Source organism: Halyomorpha halys, unplaced genomic scaffold (assembly GCF_000696795.3).
Source record: "Halyomorpha halys isolate HHAL.00 unplaced genomic scaffold, Hhal_1.1 Scaffold686.1, whole genome shotgun sequence".
In the NCBI taxonomy this organism is placed as follows: domain Eukaryota; kingdom Metazoa; phylum Arthropoda; class Insecta; order Hemiptera; family Pentatomidae; genus Halyomorpha; species Halyomorpha halys.
The window spans coordinates 189115-205250 of NW_027114454.1; the positions used below are offsets into that span (position 1 = coordinate 189115).

Here is a 16136-nt window from a genome sequence, read left to right on the forward strand (position 1 = left end):
TATAAAGGGACAGTATGAAGAGGTCCTCATCAATTTCTGTCAAGAAGGAAGCCATTTTGGACGCTAGGACAGAACAATAAGAAAAAAGAAATCATCAAAGGAAGATCGTAGAGCTTGGTTAGTTTTTGTATACATAAAGTTAGAAACATGTGTAAAATAGATTTTAAATTTAATTATTGTAAATGCCTGTTCTGATTGTCTAGTAACAACACGCCCTGAGATTAAGAGTCTTTTTGTATAATAAAATTATATTATCTAATTGATATCAAAGTTCTTAATTTAAACCCAAATTATTCTTTTATATTTGAATTTAGTGAAAAAAGAATTAAATTTCTTTTTAAATAAAAATAAAATTATTACAATATATATATATATATGTACCTTCTGTAAACAAATAAAATATTTTTTATGAATTTAGTATTGATGATTGAAAAAATTCATTTTTCTGTTTTTTATTTATTAATTGTTTCAAGATTTGTGGGAATTATCATACGGTATGAATAATGTTTATTTCTTAATTTAGCAGCAATAAATATTTATTTTGATTGTTCATCTTATTTTAGTGTCAGCTCTTCTGAAAAAGTTGATAAAGAGAACAGATATAGTGATTTTACTATAATATCTCTTCCTTATCCGGGATGTGAATTTTTTAAGGAATATCGAGACAATGACTATGTTGCTGATGGCTTAATTTTTGACTGGTCTCAAGGTCATGTTGATGCGACTATTGGTATACCTAATGACAGCGTTTCTTCTCAACTAAGAATTGATTGGAAAAACTATAAGGTGATAATTTATATTTATGTTTTACTTGTATATAAGTAGTAAGTTTTCAAGAAGACTTATTAGCTTGTTAACTGCTGATAAGAGATCATTCATAGTATGCCTTATTGCCTAGTTTAAGTTTTTTTTACAATCATGATTTTCGTTGTATTATTTTTTACTTTATGCAACTATGAGTTTCATAATAACTGTCCAAATGTGGCAAATAAACTACGAGATAACTCGTACTTGCCATCACAGGTAATAACTATGTGTTATCTGGTATTCGGCAGTCAACAAGTTAGTATCTTTCAGAATCTGAAGAAAATTGGTAGAATATTATCTTTTGATACAAACTAAATTTATTTTTATCAGAAAATTACTAAATTTAACCTATGATTAGTTTAAAAAAATGTAAATTAAATTTCATATATTGAATGTGAATACTGTAACGATTATTTAGTTTAAGATTTTGAAATTTAAGTGGTTATGATTTTTAAAAACAAAATTAAGTGTGCGTGTGTGTGCGCGTGCGTGCGTGCACATTTGAATTGAATGTGTGCCATTTTGTAAAATGTTTACTTTACTAATTTATTTTTTCTTTCTGAAAATGTTTATAATTTTGGGTATAAATTTGTTTACATTTCAAAAACAACTTCCAGAAGATTAAATATTGTTCAGTAAATGATCTATGATTGTTTACATGGAATTGGAAACAAGTTGTATCTTAAAGGTAGGAAAATGGGTGCCTAATCAACTGATCAAAAAACAAATTTAATACTGAAAAGTCATCCGAGCAATGTTTAAAAATCAGGAAAGATAGTCCTTTTGATTAAAAAGAAAAACGGAAAAAAGGCTGTTTATGTGTTTGTTTTTTTAATAAATATACTACTGAAGAAAATAGTCTGTTTTTGTAGAATTGTGACTAGATATAAAAAATGGATTTGTTTTAAGAACCTTAAGTGCACAAAATCATGCATTGATCCAGGTCATTAATAAATATCAACTGCTAGACCCAATTGCTTTGGAAGATTGATAATGCTCTGACACACTTTAAAACCAGTTGAAGAATATAGTTTGGGAAATATTTACCCACTCGCTGTATTCTCCAGATCTTGTTCTTTCAGATTACCTCTTGTTCAATTAATGGCACATGCACTTCTTGAGCAGCTCTTTAAAATATTCAGAAAATGGGATCTCTAAATAGTTCACCTAAAAACAATAAAATGTTTCTTGAGCAGTATGAATAATTTATTTGAAAGATGGACACGTTCTGTTGCTAGCGATGGGTATTACTTTGAAAAAAAGTACGTTTGATTTTTCTCTCATTATTATTGTGTCTATGTTAATAGAAAAAAATAATAGATTAATAACTGGTACAGTTATTTTAGCATTATTAATAAATAATTATAATAATAGACCTTAGCAAACTGTTGGTATAGAAAGTTTTTCACTCTTTTGATGTAATTTTTAAAGTTCGCAGTTCCATCTCTGTAGATTGTCGAAAGCAAGAATTTGTATTATTTAACTGAAAGTGTGCCATTAGGGATTGCAAAAAGAATTTTTGGATTTGGATTTAAGGCAGAAGTACAGTAAGCGAGTAAAGTTGACTAACTTTGGGTTTCAATCCGTTGTGTACAAATAGGTTAGTCATATTTTCTGTGACTAAAAATTAACAATAAATTTCACTTTGTTATAGGCTGTAACCAAATCTTTTCAAATCATTGCAAGAATCAAATATTTTTGATAGCTTGAGGTTAATTCTGATAAATCAGTAATAATAATAGGAGTTATTAATGCAAAAGTCGAGGAAAATGAAAATACAATTGAATTTCTTAAACATCTAACATAAAAATTTTAGTCTGGGCATGACACTATTTAATCTTCCTTATAGATTAGGCAATATATTTATCGATTTTACTTTTACAAGAAACGTATTTCCAGAATTACTGTATTTAGTTAGTTACTTCTCCTACCCTTGACCTATTACGGTAACATCAATTCATTTACGTCCAGAAACAAGCACTCTCAATAATGTTTCACCATTAAAACTCCTTTTGTGTGTGTGTGCGTGGTATACCCAGTTTTTTTTTTCACTATCCAGCTCACTTTTTGTCAAATTCGCAGTACTATCAAAAATTTTACTGTTTCAATATTTATCTGTTGCATCATTTTGGGAACATTCCCTTGCAATAATATTTATGTTAGAAAAGAGTATGTGAATTAGAATTTCATTTATTTGCCATTTCTTTGTCCATTAATTTTTCCATGCTTGAAGAGTTACTTCTGTCTCCTGAGAAACTACCTTCTTAAAACAAATCTATATTGTTGATGGAGTTACTGTATCCTGAGCACTTCAAATCCATTGAAATGATTAAAATTTTGTTCAACTTTTGTGAGAATGAATAATGATATAAATTGCACAAACTGAATTGTTGTCAACATCCACAGTTTTTCCATACCTGTAGAAGAGGACAACTATATTTACTATGTATCTTAAAAATATATTCTTTGAATTTTTGTATAAGTTGTGGTTTGGTTTTTAATTTTTTTTTTTTTTTTTTTTTTTTTTTAGCTTTGGGATTTGATTACATTAACGCAAAATTATATGCGCTTGGCTCTACAATACTTAATTGAAAAACCAGATGGAACTCTTATTCATTGCATTAGTGGCTGGGATCGCACTCCACTTTTTATTTCACTTTTACGATTATCTTTGTGGGCTGATGGGGCTATTCATCGAACTCTTTCTACTTCTCAAATTTTATACTTAACAATAGCATATGACTGGATGTTGTTTGGACATAATTTAGCTGACCGACTCAGTAAAGGAGAAGAAATTTTCTTTTTCTGTTTCTACTTTTTGAAGCATTTGACTGGTGAAGAATTTAGTGTTCACAGGTAATAATAAAAAGTATTTTATTGATTTTTTTTTTATATCTATAAACAGAAGAATTGAATCAGTCTTTTGAGAAACAACTAATCTCCAAAAAAAAAAAAAAATTGAACTTTAGGTTACAGTTTTAAACTCAAAAACTGTCATAAGACATCATACATATATATTTATGTTGTATACATTAAGTGTTCTACTACTTGAGGTATTTTATGTGAAATAGATAAGGCTAGCTCTAACCAACCATTCTAGCTGGCCAAGGCTCACTAGCGAGTGTGTGAGTGCCTTTTGTTTTCTCGACCATACGTGGCACTGGCGTGGCTAATTAGCCGTATGTTTAGAGTCTTCCGCTTAAACGGAACAAACCGCCCACCTAAATCAGCTCCGGATGATTTACTTAATGATGAGATGATGTTGACTGGAGAGGACTGTGGGTAGGTTGAAATTTATAACAAAACAAAGTATACAACACAACCTTATCTTTATGCACAGATCATTGAGAAAAAAGGACACGTACGTTTTGTATCATGAACAACCAGTCGTAGAATAGGAAATAGAAATATTGCCTTAAGGTTTAATGAGTAATAAGGAACGAAATATGAAAAAAAAAATAAGAACATTGATTACTTAAGTGACCACTCAAGAAAGCGACCACCCACCATAACAATTTTTACTCGTCTAGGAAGAATGAAAACTAAACAAACACCTTACAGAAAGTTTTGTAGATTCTTTTAAACTAAATGAAATGAATGAACTATATAACTAAAATTAACGCAATGAAATGAAGAAAACAGTAAACCTTAAAATGAGAAAAACAAAGAACAAATGAATTGAAATGAAATAACAACAATTATGTTGACCCAACCTTATATACATAATATACAAGGATGATTGTGATTCTTTCCTTAGTACATAGACCGACAGTATGCTTCCTAAACATAACTGATATGAGAGTTGTCAAACTAAATTTTGCTGAGTTGAGTTTTTTTCAAACCTTGATAGGGTTACCCACCCAGAAATGAACCTAAGCTACTGGTTGCAGATTTATCCTCGAATTTAGAGTCTACTATGAAGATGTAACAGCAGTAATAGAGATTGGAAATTGGTGCTAGACTCTCTGTCTCTATACTCTTGTGTCACTAGAATTCTGTTGAATACAGCATTTGTCTTCAATTATAGCTGTGGATGAATCTACCAATTGCATATTATCATTCAGATTGGATCCGGAATGACTTACGACGATATGATGTCCTGGTAACAGATTGGATCCAGATACCCTAAAGCTGACAGCTCCAGTGTTTGATAATATTGTTGATTTATTTCTGGTCCTAACAGTGGCATTGGATTGGTGTTACTGACCAAGCTTCTCGAATCTGTGCAACTTGGCTTCGTATCATAACTGGAATGCAAATGACCTGGGTCACAGCTTGAATATGGTGAAGTTTCAAAGTTTCCATACATGAAAGTGTGTTTAATGGGTGTAGAATATTTAGTTAAAGCTGCAGAATACAGGTAATTGGTGTTTTAAGTTATCAGAATATTTCATGTCATTAATGGCAGAGATATTAGTTGCCTCTGAGGTTGTAAGTGCATCTCGTTCTGGAAGTCCCTTGAGTTGTACTTCTGAATCAGTCAGTCTAACAGATACATTCTCTTCTTTAAGAGGTACATGTTGATCCCCTATGATGGAGAGTATGCTTGAGAGAACAGGATTCTTGGGTACAGATGGGCTTTTCGTAACAGAAACTGATTGGTTAATTGAAACAGATGAAGCGGTTTATGAAGATTTTGGTAGCCTGTTGCCTCCAGAGATTCTTGCACTTAAGATAGAGTGAATCTCTATTGCTTTTTCATGGAAATTGGATTTATTGCAGTTAGATTTGAAGAAAAGATAGTAGGTTGTAGTTAGGACTACGTCATGTACAACCCTGGAGACTACCAACCTGAAAACTGTAGGTGTAAAATAAAGTCTTTCAATTCCAGTAGGGTAAGGAGGTCCAATGACTACTCCTGGGTATAAGTCACTGCCGATTAATATGTCGACTGGTCCTGACTCCCTGAACCGCTGATCAGCCAGAAGGTGATTATGGCTGATGACAGAAGGAGAAAGGTCACAGTCCGGCAATGATGATGTGATGCGGTCGACTACCATATTCGGACGTGTTCAAGTCTCTTATCAGGTGAGAGAACCACGAAAGACTTCGGATTTGGAGAGCAAATGATCTCCCTTACAGAGGGATCACTTAGCTACTGCACCTCTTTTGACCTACTCAGGTTTGTTCTGAGTTCCTCTAAGTGCGGCTGGCTTATCCTCTCAAGGATGAGCTACTAGGACAGTTAATCTCAATTAAATGCAGAGGATGTGATGCTACGATGATACTAACTGCTAGTTTGTAATGAAATGAACCTCTGATTTGGATGGTTTCTGCTGGAGCTCTCTGGAGACTTTGAAGTGTCTATGTCCTGTGATATACGGACTGCGTTTTTCCTCTGCTAGGCGAAAACATTGTCCATGGTTGGGGATTCTTGGCTGAACCCTAGAGACAGTTTGAACTGTCATCTTGTTTCTAATGCTCCAACATGATCCAACGCAAGCGTGGTAAGAAGGAAGTCCGTAGTGTCCTTGAGTCGCAGTGCCTCCAGAGCATCTATGCTGTCAGCAACAACTGTCAGAAACTGCTCGTAAATTTGCTGGTAGTTTCTTGCCCCTTTGGAGTTAATGTTTATTGTACTGTGAATTAGCACATTCGCTAAGACCCATGGATTCTGATATGTTTCCACTACCCATTTTCAAATCCGTATGAATTCGCTTCAACTGGAAATCAGAAGATTACCACTGCAGCCTCACCCTTCAAGGCGCCAATGATATAGTGAAACTTCTCAACACTGGACAAGGTCGGTTCATTGGTGATGAACTTGTCATGAAAATGTGACCACTTCAGGAGGTCACCGCAGAATGTTGGAATAGGGATCCTAGGCAATATTTCCTCCTTTAATGAGTCATAGAGCTCGAACCAAGAGTTTTCAGGAAATGGATTCTTGTCTCCAATCACAACAGTGAGCTCTTCACACTTAGACCAGGCCTCCCCAAACGCAGCCCAGAGTTGCTTAGCTTCTACCAGCCTCACCTCTAATACGGTTGCATCAGTGTCGCTAAGAGTTTCTAACTCGACATTGGAAATACCCATGATATTTCGCTTTATATCTTGCATCAGCCTATCCAATAAAGAGGCGTGAGAGGTATGACTTTCTTCTGATGAACCAGCTTTATGCATAATCTTCAATAATGAAAGCCAAGAGTCCCTCGAACCCAGGGATAGTGAGGAATTTTTATATGGAAATAAAAAACTGACAAAAATTGATGACCAACAAATTAAAGAAGTATAAGGAATTCCCCTATTTCTGTGTGCTAACAATTAAGAACTGAGGGTTTATGAAAAGTTAGTAGCTTATCTAATGAAATTATGAACACGCCTGGTATACCAACAAACTTGAGATTATAAAATGAGGCCATGAAATTGTAAATTATATGGTAAAACTGAATAACAGTAAAATTTGAACAAGAAGGAGTGGTTGAAACACCAGCAACGAACTGAATAGAGTGACGTCACCAAGATAAAGTTAATTTAAATCGATAAACTATGATTTACCAATGATTTGAAATAGGCATCAGGCAATGGGTTTTGAAATAGGCAAATAATTCATTGGAGTTAATTGGCTAATCTCTGTAGATAAAGCATGATACACATTTGAATACTTATGTAATAAAATAGAACTACATGATAAATTGATAAGTTTTGTCCACCTGAATGACTGAATTTTAGGTTAATTTGAATTACATGTTAATGTGATGACAATGTATTGCCTTTAGACATTATAGAACCAAGTTTTAATGAGATTGGGCATAGTAAAATGTATATAATTTTGTGCTACGTTATAGTGTGAAATTTTATAATTATATAATGTTAATATTAAATTATGAACTAGAACATATGTTGTCTAGGTAACTGATCACGATCTAAATGGCTGGCGTGGCTAATTGGTTTATGTTTGGAGTCTTCCGTTTAAACGGAACAATGTGTAGAAGGGGCTATGTGGATCTATTGCTCGAAATTGCAGATTTAAAGTTTACTATCAAAGTTTAGTTCGAGTGTGAACATTTCGATTAGTTTTTAGAATTTTTACTATTGTTTACCAATGTTAGGGTTATATAGTAAGGAGAAGTATTGTGATCAGGCAAAATTTCGAATTTGAGTTATTGAAGGTAATACACATGAGTAGAGTAGAGTCAAAGTAATCAAGTTTCGCCAAATAGTCTGTTTGTGTATGAACATCCTAACTCAAAAATTAAAAGGCCTACAAAACTTAAATTACATATTTAGGGCACATGGATCCCTTATATTTTATAGCTACATTTTTGTTAATATCAACCAACGAGGAAATAGATGGTTTTCTTGAAAAATCCTATAAAAAATCATATCTCACCAACAGATTAAATTACACTGATGTTGGTGTCGCTGAAGACTGTGTGTGTGCGTGCATTTGTTTTAAATTTTCATTCTGCATTTATCTAAAAAAAAATTATTATAATTTTACTTATTGCAGATGGCCTAATAAACAAAAGAATGGTAATGGATCTGTCAAGCGGACTGATTCTGAAATACAGCTTGATGGACTTCTTTTAGAACCAGATGTACCTGTAAGTTCACAAGAATCAAATGTAAGCCTAAATTCCTCATGGAGTTCTATTAGTAGCAAATGTCAGGAGGCACCACCAGTTTATTTTCATCCGGATGAATCAAGGTATACTTATCTCCTATTTGTAATATTAAAAAAAAAAAAAATTATATCAAAATATCTTGAAAGAACTGAGGTGTACAGAATTGTTTATCATCACAATTATAATTGGCTTTTAGAGGGTTTTATTTTTATAATAATATATATAAGGGTAAAGAAGTGTATTTAGTGTTAGAGACATCTATTATGGTGTAATTTTGCTAAAGTTAATCCAATTTAATTTAAGAAGCTGTCATCATCAACTTGAAACATTTAGGTTTAATAGTTAAACAGGATATGAACATTCATGGAAAGATGAGGAATGTACTAGTACAACTAAGTTTGTCCTGGTATTGACACTGGTACTACGCTGTCCAGTTAAATCTGTAGGTCCTTTTCACCAAGCCCAGACAGTTGTAAAGAGATTGCTACCTTGTTCTAACCGGAAAGAGGATGTTGAAATGATTTTGAGGGATTTCCACATAATCAATTTTAATAGACCAGGGTGTGTATTGAACCTCCACAGGTAATGATCTAATGTCTAACAATGGAGGAATATTAGCCCTGAAAAAGATTGGAGGCACGCCTTCATTGCGTGAATATGATACAGTGCCAGAATAATATTATTTATTTTTTTTTTTTCATGCATCTTTAAGTAGTTTACTGAATTTCTTTTTGAATCAGTCTAACGTTTTTGTGCAGTCAATTACAGTGTTGTTTGACAAGTTCCGGATTGCTACTTGTGAATCAAATAGGAATACTGCCTTTCACATTAAAAGGTGGTCCCTAGTTGGTTGACAGCTACTTGAATTGCAGCAATCTCTCTGTTTATTACTTTGTAGAGCACCAACTGCTCAATAAATCTAGAAGAGGCGGCTATTATACTCACTTTCTGTCTCTTCTGTTCACGGTATTCTTGATCCATCTGTATTAATATGTAGTCATTCCAGTTTCGGATAATCTTTTGTTTATGGTTTGGAGAGCAGCTTGTTTTAATTCCTTTGCTAAAGGGACGTATTTTGGCTGTTAGTGATATTTTAGATCATATTTTGCTAGCAGTAGATGGTCAAAAGAATCATGATAAGTTTTAAGTTGTTATCTCCATAGGTATGAGGTATTGTCTTAGATACAATGAGTGGACCAATTTGAATTTTAATCCTGTTTTTGCTTCTTGATAATTGTCTCACTGTTGCTTATACACTCTTCTTCAATGTGACCAGTAGTACCATTTTTTTTTCATGGTGGACGTGAAGGGGCTCATACAAATGTACATGTCACTAACAGATTCATTTACATTTTATGTATTTTGTTCATACTGTTTCAAGTACATTAGTTGTTAATTTTCTTTTACTACTAATTGTGAGTTCCTATTATTTTGATAATTTATTTGTTAAATTTTGTTGTATAAGTTCTGTTTATATTTGTTATAATGTATATGATTATGTTCATATTCATTTGTTTATTTTTTTGATACCGGCAGTCTCCATTTTACATTGCTCCGTTTTAAGTTGTTTTAAAGTTATGTTGTTAGTAAATTTATACCAGAAACCATCCTAAATCAGAGTGAATTCGTAGGTAATTTACTGAGAAAAAAATAAATTGAATTTTTTAGTGGAACAAAAGTAAGTGAGTAAGCATTCCATATATTTACTACAAAAATACTTCAAGAAATTAGTTTTTTTTTTTTTTACTTTGTGATGTTATTTCTTTAGTTTCTTCTTGGCTTGTTAAAAGTGATATTGTTTAGGTATTTTAAAAAGGAAGATGAGTGATGATAAGTGTTCTATTTGGTATGGTTTCTTGAAAACGGTATTTAATTATGCTGGAAGTGAAAAGTAGTTAAAACATTAAGTGAAGGTAGTTCATCAAAAACTAAAGTCTGAATAGGTTTCCCGAGAACTAAAGTTCATAGGATTAAAGAAAACAATATACTGCTAAATGAAATAAGAAAGTTTTCTTTAATTGATTGGTCAATACGTGTTTACTATTTTGTCGAACAGGACTCTACTTAAATCATTTTCCTTTGAATAAATCCTGATGTAATTATGAATACTGCCAGTATTGTCCATTATTTACTCTTTATAAATACAATCACTGTTGTTTTTGTTTTGTTACTAATTGCGAATTTTGTACTGTTCTGATATCTTTTTAAAATGGTTTCATATTATGTTTTTAACCATTGTTTTTATTTAGCTTTTCTTGTTTATCACATAATCTTTTAATTATTTTCCTATTTAATGAAAAAAAAATGCTGTGACAATTAAAATAATTTCTGTTTTAATTTTTATTCCTCCCTCCAGTTTCTTTCTTACTTAAGCACTTTTTGTTGATAAATTGGTAGTTACTTTAGCTGTTTTATTGTATGTTTGGAGTTTTTTCACTTCACATTTTATGTTTTTTACTGCATATTTTACAGTTTTTATCGTATATTACTGTAAAACCATGATAATCCAGCACTTGATGATTCGGCAGTCTCGATTGTCCAGAACAATCAGAGATAATTTTTTTTTTCATATTTAGTTCTTGACATAGTTAGTGAAAGTAAATCAGTTGATAAGGCTGTTACAAATGGGTTAAAAATTATATTTTAAAAACTTGTTTATGAGAATGAATTGTCCCTACTCTAAATTTACAATGCTGATTATACTGCTTTATTATGGCAGTTTGCCAAATTCAACCCTTGTGGGAGCTAGAAAGTCCAGTGCAAAGGAGTTTAAAAAGAATAACTGTGCTAGTGTTTGGAAACACTTCCAGCAATGATAAATTGACTTCATTTATAATTGGAAAATATAAAAAGCCTATGTTTCTCATAGATGTGACTGAGCTTGTTTTATAGGGCTTAGGACCAGTCATACATTACTGTAAAATCTTCTAGTTTAAGAAATAAAAATTGCTCATTTAATATTGTGCTTAACATACAGTTTTTGAATATATCCTACTGTGAATGGCTTATTCTGCAGGTTTTACTGCATCAAAATCCAGATCCTGGTTATAACTTATATCATTAGAATACTGAATATTCCATATGATTGAACAAACTACCAATTATAATCATAGTTAAGCTATAGTAGTAATGTAAAGCAAGCTGTTGGTTAAAACATCTCATGAAAAGGATTACTATACTTTTGTATGCTATAATTTCAATACAAGCATTTATTAAAGAAAATCGATTGGAGAAGATGGTCAGGGGGGAGGTGCGGTCAACAAAGAAACAACATAAATAAACAAAAAATATTTAAAATAACAAATAAAACAAAAAATATTTTGTTTATTTATGTTGTTTCTTTGCTGACCGCACCCCCCGACCATTTTCTCCAATCAGTAATCTACGGTCAACTATATACACCACATTAAAGAAAATCATTGGTGATACAGTAGAATTATGTTTAAATGTTAAAATGATATAGAATATTAGCTACCTCAAAGTTCCACAATCTTCTTCTTCTTATTCTTCCTCGATATTCCCTCAAATGGTAATGTCTGGTAGTAAAACTGTAAACCAAATGGTCTTGAGATTTTCCAGGCCTCTGTAGAGCTTGGTCGCCAAATCGGTAGGGTTTGGCCAGATCCGCTTCCGATGTTTTATAGCTGAGGGCATGTCTGTAGGATGCCCTCCAAAATTGCCTCTTGATCAGCTTTGAAATTTGTGCATCTTTAGCCAGTTGAAATGGCTCTGTCTAGGGTTTTTCATCTCCAAAATTCTATATGCACCCCTGCTTCACCATTCACAGTAGCATCCGCAGCTGCTCCATCAGTGTATACTCGGGTCCATGAGGTAGAAGGGTATTTTTCGTTAAGCATCTTCAATGAGAGGGAAGTCAATAGCTAAGGCTTGAGAGGTTCCTTTCACTTGATTCCTGGAACTGAGATGTATTTGGGGTTGAGGAAGGGAATTCCATGGAGGTGAATCATTTATTATTTTGATATGTTCATTATGCAGAGAGATGAGATTGTTTTCTGAAATTAGGCTATTTATTTTGTGGAGTGGGCTGGTATGTTTGAATTTTTTTCCTTTGTCCTGTTTTGTAACGGATGACATGGAATGTTTTTAGCTTTCGTTAGAGCTTTCCGTCTCTTCTGTTTTCCATGGATGGCAGTCCAGTGATTGTCTCTATTTTGTTAATGGTGTTGGATTTAATTGCTCCATTTATAACCCGAGTCCCTGGTTCTGTGCTGTATTAATTTTGTTGAAGTTAGATTGTGCTGCTGATTCCATATTCGATTACAGGTCGGACTTATCCAGTATAAAGAGATTTGAGAGTCTGGTGATCCGCTTCCCAATTGGAGCCTATCTTCTTCATAAGGGCTGTTCTCTTACCTGCCTTGGGAATAATTTTTTCTATTTATTTTTTCCATGTGAGTTGCTGGTCAAGGACTATTCCTAGGAAGGTTGGGCTGTCTTCTTTGCTGATGCTAAGGTTTATCTTCAGTTTAAGTCTGTTGGCTTGTTCGGAGAGACTGAGTATTTAGTCTTAGATGTATTGATTTTCCTGGTCCACTTCTCCGTCCATCCATGAATAGCATTTAGGGCTGTTTGGATACTATATTTTATATTTATATTTAAGTATAAATTTATCATGGCTGCAGAAGGCTAAATCACCTGCATATAATGAAGCTTTCATATTTCTTGGAAGTTCTCTAATAGTATTTATGTTAATGAGAAATAAGGTTGGTGAGAGAACTCTGCCTTGTGGTAATCTGTTTTCTATAGTCCTTTGTCTGCTTCGTTTTGCTGAGCAAACTCAATCTGTTCTGTTCCTCAAATAGTTATTTAGCCTGTAGAGAGCTCTGCCATCCTGTCTTGGAAATTTTAACCATCGTTCCATACCTTATTAAAGGGCTTTTCAAAGTCCACCCAAACCGCAACTGTATGTTCCTTTCTTTGAAAGCTCTCCTCAATCTCTTGAGTGATGAAGGCAACCTGGTCTTCAGTGGATCTGTATTTTCTCAATGCAACTTGTTCTGGGGCGAGGATTTTTTTCTGTTCTAGGGTCCACATCAGTCTGTTGTTAACTATCCGCTCCATAAGATTTCCTTTCCTGTGTAACTCAGTAATGTCATAGGGCAGTAGCTATTTGTGTTCCCTGAAGGCTTTCATTCCTTTAAGAATGGAACAATATTTCCGCTTTTCCACATGTCTGGGAATACACCTATTATCCAGCTTGTGTTAAATAGTTAGAGAAGCTGAGTCCTAGCTACCCTCCCCATATTGATCATAAATTCATTCATTATTCAACCTATACCTGGAGTGCATTTTAATTTCAAGGAACTTCGTGCATTGTTTAGTTCCATCATAGTGTATGGGGCATCCATTTCTCGGGAACATTTTAGCTCTTTTAAGATGCATTCTCAAGATTTTCTGCATATTTTTTGCTTTTTCCGGCATGTCTAGATCTTCTATGCCACTTACGTGTTATACAAGTAGGTCAGCTGCTTCCTTTTAATTTAGAAGTTGATTTCCGCATTGCAAAGTAATTGTATTTTGATTTGACTTCTCTCCTGCCAAATTTTTTGCTAGTTTTGAAAATTTGGTACCTTCCCGATTGAGATTTAAGTTTTCTGTCTTTTCCCTCTAAACGTTCTTAGAAGTTTGCAGAGCTTGTTGAAGTTTTATTTTTGTAGTTTCCTTCAGTTTTGTATTGTTTAAAATGGTTGCAACTTCCTTAGGTTGTGATAATTCACTTTCTAGGATGTCTAATTCAGGTGTCCAGTAAGGTTTATAATTGTTCTTGCTTCCTCTGGGGATGCTTTCTTTAGCTGCTTTCAGGATAGCTTCTTTGAACTGTTTGGCCGCAAAGTTAATTTTTGTAGAGTTAGAGTTTATATTAGAGGTCAGTTTATTAGTGATATTCTCAAACTTTTCCAAGTTAGCCTTTTAAGGTGATCACATCCCCATGCTGGAGAGTGTGTATTGAAGTCACTCACGATTAGACAGTCTTCTTCTGGAATATTCATATCTTGAAGGTAAAGTGCCTTGTTATTAGGACAGTAGTAATTACAGACCTTTAGTTGGCGGTCTTCCAGTTGGATTTTGACACCTATTATTTCGCTTTCTGTGTTCTGTAGATCATTTGAAGGTATGCTTTGGCTGGGAAAGCATGATGAATCATCCCTCAGATCCCTCTGCAGTTCATCAGCCATTCTGTAGTACGTCTACTCCTCCTGATAGTAATCCTCAAGGACCTAGCCAACTAATGTTTTCAACTTCAGTGAAGTAATGGTGATGCTGCTGTCGGCCTTCATGATTTATCGTTAAGGGTGTCCTTCCCGTAGGTGAGTTTCCTTACAAGGTTAGTGTACCTTACAGGGGTCCAACCCTTCTCCTTTCTCAACCAGGGCTTGAGACCGGCTATGGCGGAGTTAGTTCCACAATCTATTTCTGCCTCTATTAAGTTTTTTAACTCCAGACCTTATCTGATCTGCTTTTCACATCTCCTCTTCCTGGATTTGCCACCAGATTTCTCTCGGCATTCCTTTCTTTTCTATCTTTGCTGGTCCTGTTGGTTTCATTCAAGGTTCTGCAGAGCTATATTTATGTTATCTTTTCTGAGCCATTTCCATTTTCAGAGCTTTATTACTTTGTTGATCGGTTAATTTTCAAGTTTGGTTAAGTTCAATAAATTCCAGAATTGCTGAAATGTCATGATTAGTGGACTTTTGCCATCCATTGCTGTCTCCCCTTTGTTCCTAACCAGGAGTGGACGGTGGATGGCTCAATTTTGGGCTTATGGGCCACAGAGTTCTATGAGTTGGTGACCACTGCTCTATTGGGTATTTTGGCAAAGTTTGTAAACATGGTTGTGTTTTGACCATAATCCTGAATCAAATTTGTGATATTATGGTTTCATTTGACTCAGAATTCTTGAAATTTGAATTTTTTCACATTTCAGTAGTAATTGATTAATAACTTAATCAAGTTCAAAGATTTCTTCTTTTGGAAGATTATTGATGATTGACCGTGTGTATAGATAGATGGAATATGGTCCGGGTGCGGTAAAAAAAAAATCAAATAGTAAATGATTATACTATTTTTATTGAGCCAACGTTTCGCCCCATGTTCCAGGGCTTCGTCAGGGCTAAAAAAGATACAAACACTTGACATTGTTACAAAAAAAAAGAAAAAAAAAACATAAGTGGAACATAACAGGGGTATACAATGAAAAGTAAAATATAATAAGAAAAATTAAAGGTTGTAAACAGTAAATGAAAAGGGTAATAGCAACAGATGGATAAGAGAAGAAATATTAAAGAAAGAACAAATTAAGAGATGAAAAAAGAAAGGAATAAAATCAAATGGTGAGACAGAATTCATACCTGTTTTGACGGAAGTCAAAGACAGACTGAGCCGTTTGTATTGGGAGGAGTGGGGATGGCAGTTAGCACACCACAATAACGGAAAAAAATTTAAAGTAAACATTGTAAAAAAAAAAAAAATTTAGGTAAACAGTAAATGGTAATATACATAATAGAGGGGGAGAAAAGATATTTTTAAAAAAACACTCATACATAGAAAAACAAAGGAGAAATAAAGTATAAAATAATGGTATACAATATGTGTAAGTGATTATGCAGATGAATGTGATGAAATGCAGAACGAAGTGAAAAAGAAGTATTATGAGAGTTTTATTATGTTCAAAATGTGTTGATATATAAGGGAGATGCAGTCTTTATCAACTATTTCTCTCAACACTCTTATCACCAAATT

At 33.5% G+C, this 16136-nt stretch overlaps 1 protein-coding gene across 2 annotated transcripts in view; it reads left to right on the forward strand.

Moving 5' to 3' along the window:
* Nucleotides 1-16136, forward strand: part of EDTP (Egg-derived tyrosine phosphatase) — a 56121-nt gene that overhangs the window by 11065 nt on the left and 28920 nt on the right. For both annotated transcript variants that reach the window (XM_014427999.3, XM_067051632.1), the window contains exons 6-8: nucleotides 564-786; nucleotides 3338-3663; nucleotides 8261-8458. In XM_014427999.3, coding sequence (XP_014283485.1) covers nucleotides 564-786; nucleotides 3338-3663; nucleotides 8261-8458 — 747 coding nt within the window. The remainder of the gene's footprint in view (nucleotides 1-563; nucleotides 787-3337; nucleotides 3664-8260; nucleotides 8459-16136) is intronic.